Source organism: Sinohyriopsis cumingii, chromosome 16 (assembly GCF_028554795.1).
Source record: "Sinohyriopsis cumingii isolate HCF-2022 chromosome 16, ASM2855479v2, whole genome shotgun sequence".
Classification (NCBI taxonomy): Eukaryota; Metazoa; Mollusca; class Bivalvia; order Unionida; family Unionidae; genus Sinohyriopsis; species Sinohyriopsis cumingii.
In genome coordinates this window covers 7,441,561-7,464,260 of record NC_142976.1, presented here as the reverse complement: position 1 = coordinate 7,464,260, position 22,700 = coordinate 7,441,561, and the positions used below count along the sequence as shown (strand labels likewise).

General features: G+C 34.1%; 1 protein-coding gene across 1 annotated transcript in view; it reads left to right on the top strand.

Annotated features, from left to right (window-relative positions):
- Positions 1-1,437: 1,437 nt before the first annotated feature.
- The window catches only part of LOC149779896 (uncharacterized), a 56,485-nt gene continuing 35,222 nt past the window's right edge, over positions 1,438-22,700 (top strand). The window contains exons 1-7 of the mRNA XM_089937317.1: positions 1,438-1,604; positions 2,988-3,034; positions 5,246-5,368; positions 5,764-5,994; positions 13,296-13,409; positions 17,453-17,802; positions 22,303-22,647. Coding sequence (XP_089793443.1) covers positions 1,438-1,604; positions 2,988-3,034; positions 5,246-5,368; positions 5,764-5,994; positions 13,296-13,409; positions 17,453-17,802; positions 22,303-22,647 — 1,377 coding nt within the window. The remainder of the gene's footprint in view (positions 1,605-2,987; positions 3,035-5,245; positions 5,369-5,763; positions 5,995-13,295; positions 13,410-17,452; positions 17,803-22,302; positions 22,648-22,700) is intronic.

Genomic DNA, 22,700 nt, shown 5'->3' with positions numbered 1-22,700 from the left:
GAGGTAAATAGAAGCAGGAAACCACCCATAATCAAAGGTAAAGACCAAAAGATAATTAATTGAATGTATACAGGCAAAAGGAAGCTAGCCAGCAGCTTCGGAAAATACATAGGACCCTTTCCCCACAGCCCTAATTGCTATTATTGCTGGGTCCGTGAAGACCTACCACATGTTTTCAATATGTGTCACATTCTTAGAAAGAATGGGAAATATTCCAATTAGAACAAAATAAAATCAGATCCCCAGTCACATACCCAGAAATCATTAACAAATCTAATCCAAACCTAATCATTACCTATAAAAACATAATATCATATTTACAAAAAACAGGACTATATAATAAAATATAACTAGCTGTAAAGCAATTAATGTTTTAACAACTGAAAAGCTAGGGAATCAGGCTACTTAAATAGGGACCACCCAGATCAGGTGTTTTTGAGCATCTTCCTAAGACCTGAAAGCTTGGCAAAGACATCTATCTGGAACGAAACTATACCCAGCCTGAAAAATGAAACCAATTAAGGCCACACAAAACTTAAAATAAAAAAATAGAAATTGACTAATTATATGTAAGACTTAAAAATATAATAAAAAATAACTACTTGTAACACAATAAATTTTTTAACAATCACAAGCTAGGGAATCAGGCTAATTAAATAAGGACCACCCAGATCAGGTGTCTTTGAATGTCTTCCTAAGACCCAAAAGCTCAGCAAAGACATCTGTCTGGGAAAAAAACTATACCTAGCCTGAAAAATAAAACCAATTAGGCCTCACAAAAACTTTTAAATAGGAAAATAGAAATTGATCAATTATACATAAGACTTAATTTTAAAAAAAAATTTCCTTATATTTTGTCTTAAATTATTCTTTTCACCATTACACCTTATATATATATCTACATATGGAAAAACAGGCTCACTAATTAGGGAATCTCAGATCAGGTGTCTTTGAGGATCTAATAAGACCTGAAAGCTTGGCAAAGACACCTATCTGAAACAAATAATATCCAGCCTGAAATAATAATAAAATGAACTCATAGCCCTAGCATGCACCCTTTTGTAACCCTCCATTCCTATTATAACACTCTATTAACCCAATAACAACAACCTGTATCTGTACTGATGAACTAACATCTCTGAGATTCATCTACTCAAACTAGGTGACAACCATATAAATGCATAGATCTACCTACAATACCCCAGATTAGAAGATGATACCAGATCACATAATATACCCTCTCTACTCACTTATAAGACGAATCCAACTGCAAACTGCACAGACTTAGATCTGCCATTGCACAATCCATGGGCAGATCTGGCTATGTGCAATTTGTTATGAGTAATCAGTACAATAAACACATGGACCCTGATCTGCAGGTGCATTATGCTGTGGCAGATCTGGATCTTTGATGTTTGCAGTTTATTTGACTTATAAATGAGCATATACAGTAACAAGATTTGGGCAAAGGGATGGTTATTCCATGCAGTATTGCAAAGGGATGGTTATTCCATGCAGTATTACAAAGGGATGGTTATTCCATGCAGTATTGCAAAGGGATGGTTATTCCATGCAGTATTACAAAAGGATGGTTATTCCATGCAGTATTACAAAGGGATGGTTATTCAATGCAGTATTACAAAGGGATGATTATTCCATTGCAGTATTACAAAGGGATGGTTATTCCATTGCAGTATTACAAAGGGATGGTTATTCCATGCAGTATTACAAAGGGATGGTTATTCCATGCAGTATTACAATACTGATATGGAGCAGTTTTCCTTTCCAAAACTAAATAAAAAATTTGTTGAGAAATAAAGTTCAATTGATGAAAAGTTCAATTTGCAAATACATTCAAACTTAAAGTATATTTTCACCAACCTTCCCCTTCATTGTCTCACTATTTTTTTAATGTACATATACAATATACTTAGTCAGAGCATGGACTTATGAAAATTTGTTTCTTATGTCCATATAAAAATTTAACTTAGTATCAATGTTGTTGGTTTTACTTTTTGGGGGTGTGAAGTTTTTTATATAGGATAAAGCACAACACGTCTGCCCTCAAATGTGTACCCTAATTGACAAAGTCAACACTATTTCTTCTAGACTAACATGCTAACCAAGTCAGCCATCTGCATTTAATCTCTCACAGGGTGAAAATTATGTGCTGTTCCCATGGTAAAAGATGATAGGAAAGCATTAGATACCATAAATTACAATATGTTTGCATCATCATATTTCAGCAGATTAGTGACATCACATTTTTGTGTCTAAATTTGTAGTACTGTAATGCAGTGATGCTGAGCACTGTAATTTGTGATTGCTTTAAAATCATGTACAGAAGACCATTCATAGTATTTCTAAAACACAAACACCAATATGACCATCTGCCTTATATACTTACTTGAGTCCAGTTGCAAGCTGCATAGACCATAATCTGCTGTCACATAAAGTTCTGGCAGATCTGGGTTGTACAGTTTGTTAGGAGTAATTAGTAGAACAAACACTACAGACTCTGATCTTCCAGTGCATAATGCAGTGGCAGATCAGGGTTTGCTCCTGGACTTGACTTATAAGCAAGAATATATGGTATAAGACTTTGGTTACTAGAAACTAATCCTGGTTGCAGAATATCTTTCCATATCCTTGTTTGTATTGACAATATATGTGTTATGACCAATCATTGCACAGTTTTAATGTGGATATATTTTTATGGAAAATTGGTTCACTTGCTAAATTCTTGAAAGTGTTATGCCTCCTATTGTTATGTTAACAGTTCTAATCAATAGTTTAGAAAAGATCTGTTCATAGTCCTTTCTAAATGTTAAATTAGATTGAAGCTAAGAAGTTGATGAAATTTTAAGAAATTAAAATTTCCTGTTCTACTAGAACTGGTTAATTAACTATCCATAAATTTGGTTAACTGCTTGAATATTTTACAAGAAAAATTCATCCTGTTCATTTGTATTCTTGACTAATTACAGGTACACAGGGATGTTATGTGATGTCCAGTACCAGCCAGAAAGTTTGGGTAAGGGAGTATAAATATGGTAGTTTGATTGGGCTTAGTTAATTTAAGGTGCTTTACCCAGTGGATTTAGTTATTTTTAATTAGAGACCTAATTATGTTGCATAAGGACACATAATGAACTGGCCTGATCTGGGAGTTGAACCTTAGTACAGCAGCATACAAGTCCAGGATACTGTTCCTCCTAATTTTAAACATTTGATGCAACTTCAAATTTTGAGTCTATTTTGCCCCTAATAAATGCTTTAATAGGATATAAGTTTTGTATATTAATCAACATGTATATTTTTGCAGTTACTCTAAAATATACCAAGTTTAAACTTTTTGGTGCAATTTTAAGTGAGCTTTCTACTACTAATACTACTACTACTACTACTACTACTACTACTACTACTAATAATAATAATAATAATAATAATTGTAATAATAATAATAATTCATTGTTCAGTGTTTTAGAAAATAATTTAATGATTGCTTCAGAGTTTTTCCAAGGTTTTTTTGAGTGCCATGGTGGCTGAATGGTTAGCATATCATACTCACTACCAAAGAGGGTGTGGGTTTGAATTCTGCTGTTGGACCAACCTGGATCAGCTACCATGGTGTGTCCATGGGCAAGACACTTTACTCCACTTGCCTTGGCACTAAATAACCTGTTTGTGTTGCTGTGCTGCAAAACACCAAATCAAGAATTTGAATATTGAAATTTACTCCTAAGGGAGACAACTCAATGTTTGAATTTTACCACTACAGCTGAAGTAGAAAGGCTACTTATATAAATCAACTGAAGAACAATTATGTTTTTAATATAATGCTGACATTAGGTAATGGAAAACTGGAGATGTTATTTTTGCCTGCGCTGTTGAACTATGCAAGAATCTTTCTCAACTGAAGCACTGAGCATTTTAATGCAGATGGCCATATTACCATAATCAGATTATCAATGGATGAATGAACCTTTAGAAATCAAAAGAATCAATATGACTTCCCCAGGCAATTTCCTTTGTTTGCATTGGGATAAGCTTCTGATCATAAGGGTCATTAATAGTTTTTGAATTTACATGTTTAATAACAGGACATCATGGTTTTATATTGGTACTACTAGGGGAGATTTTTTTTCTGTTAAAAATATGTAAATAATGGATTTTAGAGCATATTCCACTGGGAATCATGATAAAACTTATGTAGTTTCCTGGGAAGTTGGGAATTATTACATGAATAATGTTGATGCCATTGAAACTTCAGTTTTTGTAATATTCACTCATACATAGACAGACAGACAAACACACACACACACACACACACAACTAAAGAACCTTGAAAGTTTTCTTTGTTTTGGAAGGGTGAAATATTTAAACCTTAAGGTGACCAGGGTCCAGGTTTTGACTTGGTTTATGCATAATGATATCAGGACAAATTAGCACATGTCAAAGTCATTTATGAGATAGAATTTATTTAGAGCTATATTCACTCTAGAGGATCAGCCATGCTTTGATGACTGATACGGTTATTGTTATAGTTCCACTGGTCATGGATTAGAAGAACTCACGTGATGGTCTGGAATCCACTATCTGACCATTAGCGGAAGTGTCGTAAACTACTGGGGGCATGGTGGTGGGGATTTGTGATGGAACTTTCTACACACATTCATCCCAGGGTTTTATTGGTACTGAATGAAAAGGGTTGACATCCACTACAATGGCCACTATGGCATTAAGCTTTAAAATCAGTTATCACTACTCCTCCTGAATATCAACATGGAAGTTTTGCCTAATTACTTCATATGATGTCCAGTTGGTCCTACATGATAATGATGCTGATTTGAAATCCATAATGGCTGCCATGGTGCTTCTCTTGAAAATCTTTTTATTGTAACCAGTCTCTTGAACAGATTGTCATATAGACTTAGTGTTTGCACTGAAAGAATTATTATGATATCTAGTTGAACCTAAATAATATAAATAACAATACTGATCAGACCTCCAGCATTATGGCCATGTTGGAGCATCTTAAAATCTTGTTATCACTACTCTCTGAAGATTTGATTGCACTGACATTAGGTTGTAACTGAAACATTTCTTACTACAGTACATGTTGCTATGTAATATCATTAAATCTTTGCTTTGTTTGCTTGAAATAGGTACTCTTAATTGATTGAGAATTTAAGGAAAATATGCTTTTAATCCAAATTATAAAGATGCTTGATGCATTTTAAAGGTACAAGTGGTATAACTTGCGAAAAGATCCTAGATGGGTGTGTCCTTTCACCCAGCAAAAGTGGTGCCACCTATATTAACAATAGGGGACACTATTCTTGTATATGTCCCCCAGGGTTCACAGGTAAGAAAAACTGTATTGCATTTAAGTCAGATTTCAAATGAATCAAATTGTTCTTTGAAATGTTTGCTCCACTAAATTAAAAGGTTGATGTGGTCTTGCATTTTTTGTTTTGAGTGATGGATTCATTTCATACAGATGTAACCATATTAAGTAGTCCTTCATCCTTATGTTTATTTTTATTATTATTATCTTCAAGCATCCAAACTGATTTATTGACCAAATCATTTCCATTCCTGAAATTTTTAAAACTATTGATTAAAGTTTCTCCAAACCCCAGTGTGTTCTATGTAATCTATTAACAACCAATTAACAGTGATACATAATCAAGGAATTAGGGGTGAAAAATTTGTCCATTTTATATGTACATGTACACTGTACTTTTTCTTTCCAAACAGGTCAAACATGTTATGAAGAGATAAATGAGTGTATGTTGTACCGGCCATGTCAGAATAATGCCACCTGTCAGGACAGACCGGTAGATTATTCCTGTCTCTGTATGCCAGGATTTACAGATAAAAACTGCAGCACAGACATCCCAGACTGTGACCCTAATCCCTGTCAAAATGGAGGCTCTTGTAGAGATGGAGTCAATCAGTATACATGTACCTGTGCAGCTGCTTTTACAGGTAAAAGTCATGATGTTTACTTATAATGAGACAGATTGATAAAATGGTTATGCAGGTAGAAGTTCAGATGATGTTAACTTAAAAAGAGGGATTGATGAATTAGTAGGTTTAAACAGTATTTATTTACAGAAGTCGTAATTGAAACTAAATAAAATTAAACTCGAGTTATCGAAGATTGAGTGAAAGTTATTTCAAATTCTCTACTTATTAATAATAGTGTTCACTTTTATAATGTGGTAGTTGTGATTAATGCAGATACATAGTGACAACATTGAAACATAATAATGACAACATTGAAACATGATATTGACATCATTGAAACATGATATTGACAACATTGAAACATAATAATGACAACACTGAACCATAATGAGAACATTGAAACATAATCATGAGAACATTGAAACATAATAATGAGAACATTGAAACATGATATTGACAACATTGAAAAATGATACTGACAACATTGAAAAATGATATTGACAACATTGAAACATAACATTGACAATATTGAAACATAATACAGTGTGACCCTGCTATAACAAGGTAGTTAGGAGCCATAGAATCTGACCGTGTTATGAACCGAACCGTGTTATAAGCAACCAAGTCAGTTAGCTGAAGAAAATCTACCCCCCCAAAAAAAAAACACCAAAGAAAATTGGTGGTGGGGGTAGGTAATAAATGCGGGCGGTAAAATATGTGCTTCGTCGGCACAGTTGCCATCTTGAATTGATGCATATTAAATGAGAAATACACCTGTAGTGAAAACAGAAGACATAATATAATAGTTTACTTTATTTAGAGAACCATGAATTGGTACATATACATGAATCCTGTTTATATATAAATGTCTAATGTATAGCATGAATAGAGTATCAACACTGTGTACTCACCTGCAAACCTCATCATATACATTGAATCCACACAACAAGTGATTCCATCGAAAATATGCACACACACAGCTTTAAAATATTCAATGATTTTGTAACAGGTCATATTGGTCTGAGTTCAGTGGAAAAACACAGCACAATCACGTAACGAATGATGAAACACATTTACTTTAAAGTACGTTCCAAGTCGGTAAAAGTTAGTTTGCGTTTTAAGCTGCCGTTTACTGTCCCTCCATGCCTACTGAAAATACCAATAAGTAAGATGTATTTTTTTTTTCTCCATTTGTGGTAGCAGCATCATGCTGATTTCCATGCATGTGTCTGAAAATTAACAAAGGGTCAACAGACGATAGAGATGCAGGTGTTCTGATGATAGGGATTATTACAGAAAACGTGAGCATTCTGAAGAACTTAATTCTGAGTGAAACGAAGAGGAATTTTACTTGCCATCCACATACAAATGTCAGTCTTTATAAATATATTAATTACTAGCGATCGGCCGAAAATCCGATGAAAGATAGATTACGAGACAATGCCTCGCCCAGTTGATCTCCATTACCAGAAATGTCAACAACAAAAAAGCGGATATTTCACAACATACAGAACTCACGCTAGATTTCAGGATAAGTGGATTATGATATAACAATGCACTGTTTAGATGGTTTGTCAGTATGGATAAAGAATTTGTTTATGTAACAATAGATAAATTTCAGTGCATTTTATAGCCAGTTTGCGGCTTCCTTTCATGGGGCCTCTGAATTTCTGCACTCCAAACCAACGGTTGTATATAAAAAGTTTAAACAGCCAACAATGTTGCCAACAAATAAAAAGACACATGGTATGTTTTGCAGCCAATAAGTAAAAACAATCCAAGTTTGCAACATTGGCAAAGACCTACACAATCCCAGAATAAAAGTTTTATGCGTTTTTTCTTCTTTTTACTTTTAAGAAGAAAAAAAAAATACTTTTTCGTGTACTAGAAAAATACTTTTTCGTGTACGAGAAAAATACTTTTTCGTGTATGACAAAAATACATATAAAATTTCAGGAGTCAAGCCATGATCATATTGTATTATTCATACGCGATCTCTTCCCCAAAATGATAAGCAACGTTTTACGTTTTTTTCTCATAACACTTAAGAATTTTTTTTGTGCACAAGAAAAGTACATGTATATGAAATTTCAGGAGCCACGCCATGACCGCATTATATCCGAATTCACGTTATAACGAAGCGTGCTATAGTGAGATCACACTGTATTGACAACATTGAAACAATAATGAGATATTAAGAGAAAATTTTACTTACAATATTGACAACATTGAATCATAATAATGAGATATTAAGAGAAAATGATACTTACAATATTGTTATAATGTCTGATTGTAACTAATAAGTGTTTACAGCAGAAACATTTTACTCCATATGTACACATCTACAAATGTGAAAGAAGAAAATATAAGGATTAAGATGTTGGCATCGATGGAGTGGGGGGGGGGTAGATAAAGGACTTTTAACTTCAGCTTGAATGGTATAAATTAATAATAAACAAATATGTACCAGAGGTAAAGAACATTAATTTATACTGGGAGGGATTGACAAATTGGGTATATAGGTCAAAGTTCAGATGACATTAATATGTACTTTGTAGTGACATGCTATAAAATAGGACCATGCTGTATATTATGCACATAAAGCAACTAGTATACATGTATAAAAGAAGAAAAAAATTCCAATTCTTTCAAGTCAATAGACCTATTTGAGATCACTCAGAAACAAAATGTGTAATTCGGGATAGAGGTCAGATAATGATTCTTTATTGAAAATAATTGATATTTTTATTCTTGACAACAAAATAATATAACCCCTCATCCTTCCTTTGCCATAGAAAGTTGAATTTTTTTTTTTTAAATAGAACAAAATACACTTACTGTTGTGAAAGATTGAAGTTCATACTAATTGCTGATTACCAGAATATTATATTAATTATAATAAGATCATATGAATTCATTCTTTTATGCAGTGTGGGTGTATTTTATTTAATTATACAATTTTTGATATGCTATAATTTAGTTCTTCTTGGTAGAGAAGAAACATTGAACCATAAAATAAAGAAAAAATAATTAGATCATTTCTTTACAGTGGTCATTGAACAGGTGTCAATTGTATAGTGGAGATCAATGACTTTGAACAGGTGCTCTGTACGAACAATGGCACATGTGAAGATCTAAAGTGGGGGTACAGGTGTCACCATGCTGCTGGATTGTTAGATAATTTTTGGGTTATAAATGGCAAGGGCTATAAATATGTTTAATGGGGGAAATCCGACAATAAATCATTTCCTTAAGACATGAAATTGACATAACCTGAGGATGTTATGGTTCCATACTGTTTTGTAATTTGACTTCCTGATTGCACTATGCATTAATAATGTTGACAATGTCTCATCAAGTTGAGGGGAAATGTTGTACTACTTCCTGTGTTAGCATCAGTGTTGGTATTAACATTGGTGGCAGCACATGTAAAAGTACTTGCATGCATACGGCCTCCCTGTATCTCAACTATTCCCTCTTCCTAAGTCCTTGGCAACAGTCTGGAGTGAGTTTCATGACACGTTTTGCATTTAAGTCAGAAGTAGTCACTGTGACCTATATTTCATTCTTCACTGACTTGGGTTCAGTTTTGAGTGTTCTTTTTGTTTCTTCTGAAGTTTTATTAACTAGATAAGTTTATGCATCTCTGTTATTACCAGTGTCCTTGGAATAAAGGAAGGTCACTATGACCTACACTTCACATTTTGCTGGCTTAAGTTAAGTGTTTGTGTTTAGCACATGACCATGTAGGTATTTTGCATCCTGTACACATTGCATTATACTGGAAATCATGAAACTTGGCATGGGGATGCAACACTGGTGCATCTCATCATAAATGTCAGTCACTGTGACTTATATTTTATGTATCACGAAATTTGGTTAAGTTTTGAGTTTTAGCTATTCTTGCTTAAATCATTAAGGTATTTAATTGCATACATCAATGTTAGTACCACCATACAAAAATATGGACACTGTGACCTACAGTTCACATTTTAATTGCTGAGGTTACATGTTTACTTTTATCTCATGAACACACAGGTCTCTGCAAACTTTGTACATACTATCCTGACTAGAAACCTGAAACTTGGTAAGGAGATGCATCTTGATGAGCATTAGTCTTTCGTTGTGGAAGTAGGTCACTATTGCACATCTTGTCTGCTTAACTGACTTGCATTCAGTTGTATATTTTGATATTCATTTTCAGTCACTGTACCTAATGATGAAATTGATGATTAACTTTATACTTGTTTGTATCATGCCTTTATGACAAAAGAAGGTCAACATGATCTATATTTGATCATGTATTTAGGCATTTCACTTTTCACTTTATGGCTGCATGAAGTTTTATCATGCTGTACACATAATAGCTTACCTAGACACATGAAACAAGGTGAGGGGATGCTTCTTGATAAGAAATATACACTTTTTGTCATGAAACCTAATAAATGTGTGCAGGTCTATTAGTAGTACACCCATAACACCAAAGAAGGTTACTGTGACCAACTTTTACTTAACTAATAAAGGTTAAGTATTTGTGTTTAGCTCACATGTGTATGTATTTTTTAATGCTATTTACATCATATTCTCACCTGTGTTGATGGAAGAAGGAATACCTTTATTCATTGGTAAACTTTCCATATCAATATATATATATATATATATATATATATATATATATATATATATATATATATATATATATATATATATATATATATATATATATATATATATATATATATATATATATATATATATATATATATATATATATATACACATACATATATATATACATACATATATACATATATATATATATATATATATATATATATATATATATATATATATATATATATATATATATATATATATGTGAGTACACTGCATGTATTTCATGCAGGTCTTACTTGTAGTGGCTAATCAAGGGAATCACTGATGCGTGAAATATGCTTGTTCATAGTGGTTATTCTCAGTGTTTCTCCAAGGTTACTCTAGTGATATAACTTTCATCCAGTAAAGTCTGGATGGACAACTAACAGTAGTTTCTGATGGAGATTTTGAGATCAATGATTGAAAAAATTACAGATTATGTATTTGCAAACTTATTATTGTGGCTCTGCCATGATATTATGTTTTTGTCATCATCAAGATCAAGCTACTTTGAATTTATTTACAGTGCCTGCTAGAGAGTAACTTTAGCTCCACTGAAATGTGTTATACAGGTCTGGATTAAATTGGTTTTATGTTTGGTTTGGGCTTATATTAGTAATGATCGTTTGGTTTGGGGTTATATTAGTACCAATTGTTTCATAAATTAGCAGACCGAATAAAATATGACTATGAATTTATACAAACAATATCTCTCCCTGTGTATCAAAACTGTCAGATCATTTTTCTATATACATTTTATGTATTGTTTTAGGATCAGTTATCTGTTAAGAGATAATAAATAGATAACTTTGAAAATTTCTAATTAAGATAATTATGATATTTGTATTTGCTAATGCTAAAACAATATGATTGTCAATACTTCACAAGTTCATTCTGTTTAATATAGTATTGTCTTGACACATCAAAAACAGATATTTTCTAAATACTTAGGTTATATCTTGCAATGAATATTGCTGAGGGGAATATAGCATAATTACTAATGTTCCATCATTCCATCAATCCATCTGTAAGTCTGTTACAAATTCTTGGGTGCAAAGCAGCTTTCAATTCTCTGTGCTTAAATTAGATATGTCTCACTGCTTTCATTTGGCTGTGCTTAGATTTGACATGCCTTGAAGTTTTCATTTGGCTTTGCTTAGATTTGGTATGCCTTGAGTTTTCATTTGGCTGTGCTTAATTTGATGTCTGGCAAATTTCAATAGGCTGTGCTTAAATTCGATATGTCTTGTAGATTTCATTTAGCTGTGCTTAAATTTTATGTCTGGCAGATTTCAATAGGCTGTGTTTTAATTTTATGTCTGGCAGATTTCAATAGGCTGTGCTTTAATTTTATGTCTGGCAGATTTCAATAGGTTGTGCTTACATTTTTACATCTGGCAGATTTCAATAGGCTGTGCTTAAATTTGATATGTTTTGTTGATTTTATTTGGCTTTTCTTACATTTGATATCTGGCAGCTTTCAGTCAGTTGTGGACCACTTCGGTGGCCTAGTGGTTAGAGTGTCCATCTTGGAAGCGGTATGTCATGGTTAGAAACCCTTCCAAATCATACCAAAGACTTACACAAATGGTACTAACAGCTGCCTCACTAGGCACTCAGCATTAAGAGGACAGTGTTATGACTGGTTGGCCTGGTGTCAGGATAATGTGACTGGGTGGGACATCATGCTACATGTCTGATGTACGATGCCCCAGTGCTAGACATCACTATAAACTGCCACACTGCAGACATCATAGTGATATGACTGAAATTTTTTTAAAGCTAGGTTAAAAATCCTAATCACACACACACAATTGGATGTGCTTAAATTTGGTATGTCTTGTAGATTTCATTTGGTTGAGCTCAAATTTGATTTCTGGCAACTTTCACCTGTGCTTAAATTTGACGTCTTGGAGCTTTTCATTGGCTGTACTTAAATTTGATATGTCCAACAGCTTTCAGTGGGCTGTTCTTTAAAATTAGATATTTGTTTTAAATCCACAAAACTGCATGCTGCTTCATCAGTATGATAGGATCTTAAAGAATTATGTCTGCATCTTTTGATACATTATTGATAGGGTTATATGTATCCTATGGATACATTCCTAACTAAATTCTGTATCAAAGAAAATAAAGTAAATTGTCTTCACAACAGTATGCCACTTTGCTGTTGTTGTTGTTGTTGTAGGGTTTAACGCCATTTTTCAGCACACGATAGGCTATACATGGCGGCCAGTATTATTGGTGGAGGAAGAACCCTGGAAATCCCTGGAAAGAACCACCGACCCTCAAGAAGCTACTGGCAAGCTTTCTCATGTACCCACATTGGCCGAATCCGAGACTCGAACCTACGCAGACAGTGGTGAGATGGCAATGATCCGTAACGGAGAGCGCTTTAGACCACTCGGCCACTCGGGGCCCCTGCCACTTTGCAGTGGTAAGCTTGGAATGACAGACAGACAAACACATCACACACATACAAACAGCATAACTCCATGCCTTATTCTGAACAATTTATAAATTTATATAAATTTAATTGGTACAAGATTATATAAAGATTTATAGTGTTTTAAATACAATATTTGAAAAAGAAATAAAGAGGTACGAAAAAGTATCAAAATTTGACTCATAGACTTAATATGTTGAATTAATAATTTATCCAGGTGTGAATTGTGAGGTAAACATAAATGACTGTGACCCTCAACCTTGTCAAAATGGTGGAACCTGTCAGGATATGGTACACAATTATATCTGTATCTGCCCACCTGGTTTCACAGGTAAGCCATTTTTGTGTCCTAGCCCAATTTTATGTAATGAGTTTATCGACCCATGTCAGTCTCATACATAACATATTGGATTTTATTTCAAAATTTGTATAAAGCTTAATGGAATACTTTTTAAATGCTTAATGGAATACTTTTAAAAAGCTTAATGCAATACTTTTAAAAAGCTTAATGGAATACTTTTTAAATGCTTAATGGAATACTTTTAAAAGCTTAATGGAATATGTTTTAAATGCTTAAAGTTATACTTTTAAAAGCTTAATGGAATACTTTTAAATGCTTAATGGAATACTTTTTAAATGCTTAATGGAATACTTTTAAATGCTTAATGGAATACTTTTTAAATGCTTAATGGAATACTTTTAAATGCTTAATGGAATACTTAAGGTTTAGGGCATAATATTAAGAAGAACATCACTAACATTGATGAAAGCCATGGTAGCTCAGTGGTTAGAACATTGGACATGTAATCCATGGATTGCATGTTCAATACCTGACCAGGCAAGCCTGGGTGGGCTGTCTCTAAATCAGGCTGAACCAATCTTAAAATGTGTAAAAACTGCAGACCCTCGTGTAAATATTTATATGATCAACGAGGAGGCACAATCCAAAACTGTCTGAAAATGAACTCTAAAACAGCAAACAATTGACTTGAAGTATTAACTTCTTTATAATTATTTTTCAAGATGAATCATTTCAATTGTCAGTGGCTGTTTTTCCGTGACCTGTTTCTCTTCGATATTCTGCAATACCCATACAGCATCAAGTACCTGTTACACTCCACAGCAAATGATACTCATTTTTAGGAAAAGTCTTGGTTAAATATAGTAGTAAAAAAATTTAAGAAGTGATTTTAACTCACATCTCAAGCTTAACCATCTGAAAAATGATGAAATTATACATTGATGATTGTTCAGTGCAAACCAAAATTAAGTGACAATTGAAACTACAAGCTGCTGTCCTAATGTTATTGTTAAAATGTGAAAACTTTTTATTGATGTTTTTATACAGCCAATAATTCCATGGACACAAAATCAAGACAGAATTCATGCAAATTGAGGGATTTTGCCTTTAAAAAAGTATTATTGAATCACAGAAAATGTTTGTTATAATAAGAAAATGTTTTCCTGTGAAATGGAAACATTTTGTGTTGTCAGTAACTTGTGGCTTCAACACTCATGACAATACAGTGTTTTCACTTTGCTTGTGAAACAGTGTTATATCTACAAAAAAGATGTGAATATCCTTTAAATGGCAGTGTCCTATATCATCAGTAGTATTGTCCTTTTTAAAATATACCTTAACTCATTTCCTGTATCGCCACTTCCATCTTTTTCTCCTGAAAACTACAGTACCATGCATCCTATTTATTAGCTTAGCCCATCACCATGCATCCTATTCATTAGCTTAGCCCATCACCATGCATCCTATTTATTAGCTTAGCCCATCACCATGTATCCTATTTATTAGCTTAGCCCATCACCATGCATCCTATTCATTAGCTTAGCCCATCACCATGCATCCTATTTATTAGCTTAGCCCATCACCATGCATCCTATTCATTAGCTTAGCCCATCACCATGCATCCTATTTATTAGCTTAGCCCATCACTATGTATCCTATCTATTAGCTTAGCCCATCACCATGTAGACTTTAAGAATAATTAATAATTTTGAATTTGTGACAATATTGATCATCAGCTAGGTGACAGGCATCTCAATGTACCAATGACTACATAATGCATCACACCTATGTGGTAGGTGTGAATCGAATATTGTTAGTGTTTGATGTGTGGTCTGCTGATATGGGCATATCTTAGAGTTTGACTGACATACCGGGGTATGTTGTCTGTAAGTAATGTCAGGTGTTAGATTTTGACTGACATGTGGCTTGTAGGTATGGTCAGGTTTTAGATTTTGAGTGACATACAGTTTGTTGAGATGGGCATATGTTTGACTGACATGTAAATTATACATTTTGTCAGAAAGTATGGCATAGGCATATTATAAGAAAAAATAACCTTTGTAAGTAATTGACAAAATGTTTAGTAAGAAAGAGTGGAATTTTCACCAAGCATGGGCTTTTCATTAAGCATGGACTTCATACATGCCAAACAATATGATTTTGGCATAATCATTACACTTTTATTTTACCAAATTACATTTTCCACTAAACTGTATATGGATTATGCTTTCTGCTACATTAAAAAATTAAATGAAAATAAAGCAATAAATAGTTGTTTTTGTCATTTTTATTGTCATTTCTTTAATTTTCATTTATATAAATTTGAGAATATTCTTAAAAAGGTGACTGCTGTATAACAATAGAATAAGATCACTTTCCTTATTTGCCATTTATAGCATCTGTATATGACCCATTTCCAAGAAAACAGATGGATTTCTTCAAAAGTGAACTTTGCTTAACAGATTCATTAATTTATTATATGCCAGTTAGATAGGGAAGCAGTCTATATTTTTTAAAGAAAATGGCATCAGATATTAAGTGAAGCACTTTATGGTGTGTGGATATTATATGATGGAAAATATTAGAGCTCATGGATTTTTTCAAACTTCAAAACATGGCAGATCAGAAGAAAGGTACAGATCAACACCATATTACAAACATTAATAGAAAATTATTAGAGTAATGTAAATCAGCACTTTGACCACCTCACCATGATAATTGCATGATTCCAGTTCACAATCATTCAGCAAAAGTTACACCTAGACTAGTTGAAAGGAGTACTGAAAATAAAAAATTTTTCAGTATATTTTGTGTTTGTATTCTGGTTATAATCCATATGGATTTTGTCCTTTGTGACAAGAATGTTGACCAGCTACAGAACCAGGTTAGTAGTAAAAGTGTATCTGTTTCATACATGCTGTAATTCTGGCATGCAATATTTAGATTACACCTTTTATGCCCAAATTATGCTTTTGCCACTTATAATAGCAATAATTACACTTATTCCTCTTGTGGGGTTGGCATGTATGGGACTTCTCAGCTAGGATGGACTTGTCATCATGTATGGACTTATAATAATGTATGAACTTTATAATCATGTATGGACTTATAATCAAGGATGAGCTTATCATGAAGCATGGGGTATATCATTAGGCACACTTTTCATCAAGTATGAGCTAATCATTATGTATGGACTTGTCATCAATGGGCTTATCATCAAGCATGGACTTAAAATCAAATACAGGCTTGTCATCAAATATAGACTTGTCATCAAGTATGAGCTTATCATTATGTATGGACCTGTCATCAACAGGCTTATCATCAAGCATGGACTTAAAATCAAATATAGGCTTGTTATCAAATATAGACTTGTCAACAAGTATGGGCTTATTAGTGGGCTTATCATCAAGTCTAGATTTATTAAAAATGAGGACTTAACATTAAGCATGGAATTATCACCAAGTCGTCAAGCATGGACTTATAATCAAGTAGGTTTGTCATCAAGCATGGTCTTATCATCAAGAAGGGGCTTATTATCAAGCATGGACTTATAATCAAGCATCAGTAAGCTTATCATCAAACAATAGCATATCATCAAGAAGGGGTTTATCATCAAGTATGGGCTTATCATGAAGTAGAGGCTTATCATGAAGTAGATGCTTATCATAAAGAAGGGATTTATTATCAAGCATGGACTTATAATCAAGAAGGGACTTATCAAGCATATGTTTATTATTGAGCATGGGCTTATAATCAAGCATCAATGGGTTTATCATGAAGCAAGGGCTTATCATCATGAAGGGACTTGTCATCAAGATGGGATTTGTCATCAAGCAGGGGCTTATCATCAAGAAGGGGCTTATCATCAAGAAGGGCATATCATCAAGCTTATAATCAAACATCAGTGGTTTTATCATCAAGCAGGGTCTTATCAAAATGATGGGACTAGTCATCAAACATGGGCTTATTATCAAGCATGGATTTATAATCAGATAACTATGATAATTTCACAGAGAACTAATAACTTAATCTTTGATATTTGCATTTGTAATGAGATGCTTTTTTACTTTCAGGGAAGAATTGTACAGAGGATGTGAAAGAATGTTTGTCATCACCTTGTCTCTATGGTGGCACATGCACAGAGCCAGTTACGAATGGATACCACTGCCAATGTGCAGCTGGTATCAAAGGAAACAACTGTGAAATTATTTTGGCAGCAAGTTTCAGTGGTAGTAGCTATGTTAGACTTAATCCTTTGATCTCTAGTCCAGGATCAAAGTTAAGAAGGTCAGTTCAGGAGCAGAGCCAAGGGAACCAGGAAAGCAAACGACATACCAGATCCAATCAGGAGGACATTTTAGCTCAGATGACATTTTCTATCACAACCTCAGTGTTAGAGGGGTTATTACTCTTGGCCACTGGGGTAAGTACATTTTCTCTCACAATGTCAGTGCTAGAGGGGTTATTATGCTTGACCGCTGGGGTAATTACATTTTCTCTCACAATCTCAATGTTAGAGGAGCTATTAGTCTTGGCCACTGGGGTAAGTACATTTTCTCTCACAATGTCAGTGCTAGATGGGTTTTTATGCTTGACTGCTGGGGTAATTACATTTTCTCTCACAACCTCAATGTTAGAGGAGCTATTAGTCTTGGCCACTGGGGTAAGTACATTTTCTCTCACAATGTCAGTGCTAGATGGGTTTTTATGCTTGACTGCTGGGGTAATTACATTTTCTCTCACAACCTCAGTGTTAGAGGAGCTATTAGTCTTGGCCACTGGGGTAAGTACATTTTCTCTCACAATGTCAGTGCTAGATGGGTTTTTATGCTTGACCGCTGGGGTAATTACATTTTCTCTCACAACCTCAATGTTAGAGGAGCTATTAGTCTTGGCCACTGGGGTAAGTATATTTTCTCTCACAACCTCAATGTTAGAGGGGTTATTACTCTTGGTCACTGGGGTAAGTACATTTTCTCTCACAATGTCAGTGCTAGATGGGTTTTTATGCTTGACTGCTGGGGTAATTACATTTTCTCTCACAACCTCAATGTTAGAGGAGCTATTAGTCTTGGCCACTGGGGTAAGTATATTTTCTCTCACAATGTCCGTGCTAGATGGGTTTTTATGCTTGACTGCTGGGGTAATTACATTTTCTCTCACAACCTCAGTGTTAGAGGAGCTATTAGTCTTGGCCACTGGGGTAAGTACATTTTCTCTCACAATGTCAGTGCTAGATGGGTTTTTATGCTTGACCGCTGGGGTAATTACATTTTCTCTCACAACCTCAATGTTAGAGGAGCTATTAGTCTTGGCCTCTGGGGTAAGTATATTTTCTCTCACAACCTCAATGTTAGAGGGGTTATTACTCTTGGTCACTGGGGTAAGTACATTTTCTCTCACAATGTCAGTGCTAGATGGGTTTTTATGCTTGACTGCTGGGGTAATTACATTTTCTCTCACAACCTCAGTGTTAGAGGAGCTATTAGTCTTGGCCACTGGGGTAAGTATATTTTCTCTCACAATGTCCGTGCTAGATGGGTTTTTATGCTTGACTGCTGGGGTAATTACATTTTCTCTCACAACCTCAGTGTTAGAGGAGCTATTAGTCTTGGCCACTGGGGTAAGTACATTTTCTCTCACAATGTCAGTGCTAGATGGGTTTTTATGCTTGACCGCTGGGGTAATTACATTTTCTCTCACAACCTCAGTGTTAGAGGAGCTATTAGTCTTGGCCACTGGGGTAAGTACATTTTCTCTCACAACCTCAATGCTAGAGGGGTTACTGCTCTTGGCCACTTTGGTAATTAGTTTTAGGCAAAACAAACAGTAATTGAGGTCCTTATATATTTCATTCATTTTTCTAAATTTGTGATGAATAAAATACACTAGTTATTAGTTCAAATAAAATAAATCTAATTTATGGTAAATGACTACATGGAAACAACATATAAAAGACTCAGCAAAAGTTATATTTTCTGAAAATGATTTGAATGAAATGACTGGAATGTTCATGGATGTGACCTTTCTGGAACTTGTTATTCTATGAAAAGCCAAGAGGTTGAATTCAATAAATATTTTATTTTCTGTTTGGGCATTAAAGCATCAGTAGAGTTAATTATATTTTAAGATTTTGAAAGTCATATGGCATGCACCACATGACACAGTTTGTACAGCCATTGAGATTTAAATCAGGGAATCAGTTTAAGGTGTCACAAACTATAATAGACATGACATTAGTGAGTTATTTTTGTCTCTGAACAGAGGGATACAAGGTCAAAGGTCACGGTCATTAGGTAGTAGCAAATATGACAGTTTGTGATAAATATCTCATTTTTCTTACAATAAAACTTTTACATACTTTATTATCAATTTGACTGTTAACATGTTACAACTTTGAACACATTTACTTACAAAAATTTATAATTTTTATTTGATTGTAAGATAAATCAATTTCCTAATTTCAGGATCAGTATAAATTGGAATAAATAATCACTAAAATGCATAATGGTTTTCATTAAAAATTAATTTCCAATTGTGTGGTGCATCTTCTCAGTAATGATATTTAACATAGCTATATATCAGGTGTTTGCCGAATAAGGCATGCAGGCCAGGTCCAGCCTGTCTAACATTTGTATCTAACCTGCTGTGGGGGCCCCGAGTGGCCGAGTGGTCTAAAGTGCTCTCCGTTATGGATCACTGCCATCTCACCTCTGACTGCATGGGTTCGAGTCTCTGATTCGGCTAATGTGGGTATGTGAGAAAGCTTGCCAGTAGCTTCTCATGGGTCGGTGGTTCTTTCCGGGGTTTTTCCGGGTTCTTCCTCCACCATTAATACTGGCTGCCATGTATAGCCTATCATGTGCTGAAAAATGGCATTAAACCCTACAACAACAACAACAACAACAACAACAACAACCGACCTGCTGTGACTTCTGGCAATTGGGAAAACCACTAAAATCTTCCTTCTTAAAGCTAATATAATCATATCATAAAAGCTAAATGTTTTTAAGTGTATTTATCTTGTTGTGGAAAGAACATAGTGGGGTCTTTGTAATGTTTTACACATGTTCGCTGCTACTATTTGTATGAATCCTGCAGGTACTCACACTTAAAGCCTTGTTATAGCAGTAGACCAATTGTCTAGTCTTTAATTAGGAGTTTAACTTTATTTTTCTGAGTTTATCATGCTATAAACTGTCAGTTGCTGACTCACACAGCAAATAACGCCCAGAGTGTGTTATGTGAGCTGTGTGAATCGGCAACTGACAGTTTATACCACGATAAACTCAGGAAAAAAACAATGTTAAACTCTTATAATTGAAATTTCAATTATTCATTATGTTGTTTTCTTTGCATCATTAAAGAACAGAAATCTTAATTGAGCGTAGTAATACATGTTTGGGGTTTTGTGTTACCTAGCTATTTATAGCACTTGGGATTGTCCTGCTTGATCTTAATAAGGTCATCATAATACCAGTCCTTCAACCAGTGGAAGCAGAATTTATTCAATTATTTTTTAAAAATTGTTAGCATGTTCTTTTCCTTTAATGCTTACTTCTTGTCTGCCTTCACTGGCAGTGCTTATCTTATGCTGTACAAGTGACTCTATTTATAGAAGTGGGTATTCTTAGAAAAGTAGTTCACCTTACAGTTCATACAGAAATAAATGCAATTCATTTTGATCACGTGGTAACATTCTGACCAATGGAAATGTTACTTTCCTTTACCAACTACTTGCATTGCAATTATTAGCATTTTATTGTCTAAAAAACCTCATCTTGTAAAAATTTTGCAGTATATATGCATATATTTATACAAATGCCATTGTAGAAGGCCTCATGGAAGATTGGTCAGTTGACCAAACGAGCTTCTTCTTTTAATAAAGTCATTATTAATATAATTATTATTATTATTATTATTATTATTATTATTATTATTATTATTATTTATACAATAGATTTTGGGGTAATTTCATTAATATAGTAGAATATGTGGCATGTGACAACTTACCAAAAATTATGGAGTGGCCACCCTTCATAAATTATTGCCCATTTCAGCATTGTATAATCTTACCCATATATACATGATGAAACATTCAGTACTGTGTTGCTGGTGGCACTGTGAATATTAACAGGCTTCAGTAAAGTTTTCTGCTTTTGCTGGTGGCACTGTAAATATTAACAGGCTTCAGTAAAGTTTTCTGCTTTTGCTGGTGGCACTGTAAATATTAACAGGCTTCAGTAAAGTTTTCTGCTTTTGCTGGTGGCACTGTAAATATTAACAGGCTTTAGTTAAGTTTTCTGTGTTGCTGGTGGTACTGTAAATATTAACAGGCTTCAGTAAAGTTTTCTGCTTTTGCTGGTGGCACTGTAAATATTAACAGGCTTTAGTTAAGTTTTCTGTGTTGCTGGTGGTACTGTAAATATTAACAGGCTTCAGTAAAGTTTTCTGCTTTTGCTGGTGGCACTTCAAATATTAACAGGCTTCAGTAAAGTTTTCTGCTTTTGCTGGTGGCACTAAATATTAACAGGCTTCAGTAAAGTTTTCTGCTTTTGCTGGTGGCACTAAATATTAACAGGCTTCAGTAAAGTTTTCTGCTTTTGCTGGTGGCACTGTGAATATTAACAGGCTTTAGTCAAGTTTTCTGTGTTGCTGGTGGCACTGTAAACATTAACAGGCTTCAGTCAAGTTTTCTGCTTTTGCTGGTGGCACTGTAAATATTAACAGGCTTCAGTAAAGTTTTCTGTGTTGCTGGTGGCACTGTGAATATTAACAGGCTTCAGTAAAGTTTTCTGTTTTTGCTGGTCAGATCTTGACTGGGTATAAATGATTGCAATGGACATTGTCCCTACCCTTACAAAATCTTAAATCTAAAATGGATTTCAAAATATTTTAAAAACATTTGCATTTTTTTCTTCAGACCTCTTCCATTGGATCTCAGCATCTGCTCATCCTTGAATTTTACAAGAATTCCCTTGTTTGCTCATTAACCTTTGGTCTGTGGAGCCAGTCTGCTTCCCTTCCCATACAGTCGACTGAAAACAATATACGCCAACTGCATATTAAAATTATTATTTCATCACTGAAGACGAATTTGACCCTTGACCCCAATGTTTGCCCTAAGGGAGACAACTGCCTGATTAGTTTTGACAATAGAGAAGTGGCGAGTTTAAATTCATATCTTCTGCTTGGAGGATTTGATTCAATGACACCTTTTATTAGAAGTAAACTTCAAAGTAAAAATGGATTTGTTGGCTGCATTGAGGTGAGTTTTTCATTATATTTCAGCATAGCATTATACAACACTCATGTAATGCT